Raw genomic sequence first — 2,727 nt, forward strand, 5'->3', positions numbered from 1 at the left:
ATGAAAAAGCAAAAGCTCCAGAAATCTGATCTAAAGCTACCTCGTCACTGTAGTGATATCATCCAAAAGCAAAGGACTGTCAAGCAGAGGGACTCTGGCCAATTCATCATTCGTTGTTCCATTGTGAATGGTAAGGTAGACAAGGCTCTTTGTGATCTTGGAGCTAGCGGCAACATAATTCCATTGGAGTACTACGAGAAGCTCAACATCGGGCCGCTCAAATCCACAGATGTCTGCCTAAGGATGGCCAATAACACTGCGGTAAATGTGGTAGGGGTATTTGAGGATGTATTGGTGAAAGTTGATGATTTCATATTCACTGCCGATTTCTTTGTTTTAGACATGAAAGTTGATAAACAAGTTCCTCTGATTTTAGGAAGAAATTTTCTAGCCACATGCAAAGCTCTTATTGATGTAGGTAGAGGAGAAATCACAATAAGTGACCATGGAAGAAAGTCGACCTACAACATCGAAAGCGCGATGCTTAAGTATGAAGAGGCGAAACAAGCTAAGATGGAGCATGATTGCAGGGAGGTCATGGTGACTGATTTGTCTAAGCCTTATGATCCATTTGGAGGGGAAGATCTTTCTAACCCTACTATTTTCATTGTTAACACTTTACCGCAAGCTCCTAAAAAGGGCGAGCCTAATCCTATTAAGCGTACCTTGCAGGAAAAGCCCAAGAGAAAGAAGAGGAAGAAGACTCCACCTCAAGATGACCATGAAATCTACGTGATAAAAACCTCGAATGGAAAATTCAAATGGTGGAAGAAAGTTCTCAACAAGTTGGTTCCATTCGCGGTGGCAGAGACTAAGATTGTTGGTACAAAGGTATCCCAAAGGAATCCTCACGATGGGGGATAACTCATGAACTTCAAAGAACGTCAAGCTAAAGACGGAAAACAAGCGCTTGTTGGGAGGCAACCCAACCATTTTTGACAATTTTTGTTTAAATTCTTAAGTATTTTTGGTTTTGGTTTAATTTTCTACATTGAAATTTTTTTCGCAGGTTCTGACCTCTACGTGGCTACCGCCGCATACGCAGCGGCGGTCCGCCATTTGCTCGCTGGAACAATCTGACGATGTGCGGCGAGCGCCAGCCAGGCCGCGGCGGACCGCCACCTGAATACAGTTCCCAGTGCGATTTTTCGAAATTTTTGAATTTTCGCCCCGTAAAGCCTCTACGCAAAAGTTTTCAAGGTATGTTTTCTTTTTAGTAGTTTATTCACGTCCCTACCGACTCTACAAACTTATCCTACACTTTGGTGTAAATAAGTTTGGGGGGATGAAGTGGTGGACCGTGAGTTTAGGTTTTTGTTTTAGGGTTTTCTTTTTGTTTTAAAGTTTTTGCTTTTGTTTTTCAAAACCCCGTAGGAGAATTTTGTGTTCTAAAAAAATGTTTTCTTGAATCCATGTCGTGAACTTAACATGAAAAAATTAGAAACACGCATGCTTAGGGACACACTTTAGACCGAGTTGCCAATGATATTACATTCCATCTATGTTTAAGTGTGGCTTAACGTTTTGATTTGATGGTTTGGTGAAAAGGTGCATAATTAGTGAATTGCTTGTTCGCCTTGAATCACGTTTATACCTTGTGAGATTTGAGCCTTAATTTCTCTCTTGTGTGATTTATCTGTATTCGTGTATATGTTTCTAGAACTTGCTCCTATTCTTGGCTAAGCTTACATAGTGTTTAAGTTGATTTAGGAGGATGATTTACCATCTTTTCTAGCCTACTTTTATCCAAAATTTTCGACCCTCTCAAATTTTCAAAGTTTTCCCTTTGGAGCCAATTTTGAGCCTTTAAGCCTATTCTTTGGAAGCCAACATAATGGGGCAATTCCTTGGGTTAATTAACTTTTGTTATCTTCTTTTGTAAAGGAATTGGAGAGATAAGGAGGAAATTATAAAAGTAGTGTGCTTAATGTAAAGAAAGTGCAAGTTGTGAAATTGAGATAAATTAAAAATATGCATTTGATCTTAGAAAGAATGCTTATGAAAGAGAAAGAAAGGTTGAAAAAGAAAAAAGAAAGAAAGAAAAAAAAATGTGAAAGATTGTGAAAAAAAATTAAGGATTGGAAAGTGAGTTGAAAAAAAAATAAAGTGTTAAAATTGTCTTAGGTTTAGAAAAGTGGAGTTTTTTTTTACTCTACTTGGGATATTTTTTTTATTTTAGTCACTTTTTAGCCAAATATTCCTCAACTACCAAAGATCCTACATTATAACCAAAGATAAAGACCTTTCGGACTTTTGATGCTTAATCACATCTAGTGGATGAGGGATTAGACTTTGAGCAAGCCTATGGTAAACTTTGCATGATGCATGATTTGAGTGCTATTTATACACATTACCTCTATACACTTTGAAAGTGAGAGAACACTTCCCATCTTTGGAAGTTTGCCACATGTGAGTGCTTGAATTCAAGGTGTTCCTCGAGTTAGTAATGAAAGTGCACTAATAAACCTTGCTTGATTTGATTGCCTTAGTACATGCTTATTCTATTCTTTCATCTTTTCAGGCAATTATGACGTCTAGTCCTTGTGCATTCCGTGCATCTATTCTTGTGTATTTATTGTTTTGTTTGAGGACAAACAAAAATGTAAATTTGGGGAGTTGATACGCTCGGATTTTGCACTATTTTAAGGCCATTATTTGGTCCATTTTTTATGTCAAAGTCACTCTACACGTCCATTATTCGCATATTTTATCTATTTTGGTATTTTG

At 37.6% G+C, this 2,727-nt stretch overlaps 1 protein-coding gene across 1 annotated transcript; it reads left to right on the plus strand.

Moving 5' to 3' along the window:
• LOC148926326 (uncharacterized) lies at positions 1-1,080 on the plus strand. The gene is made up of 2 exons (XM_089059080.1): positions 1-661; positions 1,010-1,080. The coding sequence occupies exons 1-2, from the start codon at positions 1-3 to the stop codon at positions 1,078-1,080; spliced, it is 732 nt and encodes a 243-aa protein (XP_088915206.1).
• The last annotated feature ends 1,647 nt before the right edge of the window (positions 1,081-2,727 follow it).

The sequence above is a fragment of the Salvia hispanica genome, chromosome 5 (genome assembly GCF_029641045.1).
Source record: "Salvia hispanica isolate PSC_SH4W2 chromosome 5, Shi_PSC_v1, whole genome shotgun sequence".
NCBI lineage: Eukaryota > Viridiplantae > Streptophyta > Magnoliopsida > Lamiales > Lamiaceae > Salvia > Salvia hispanica.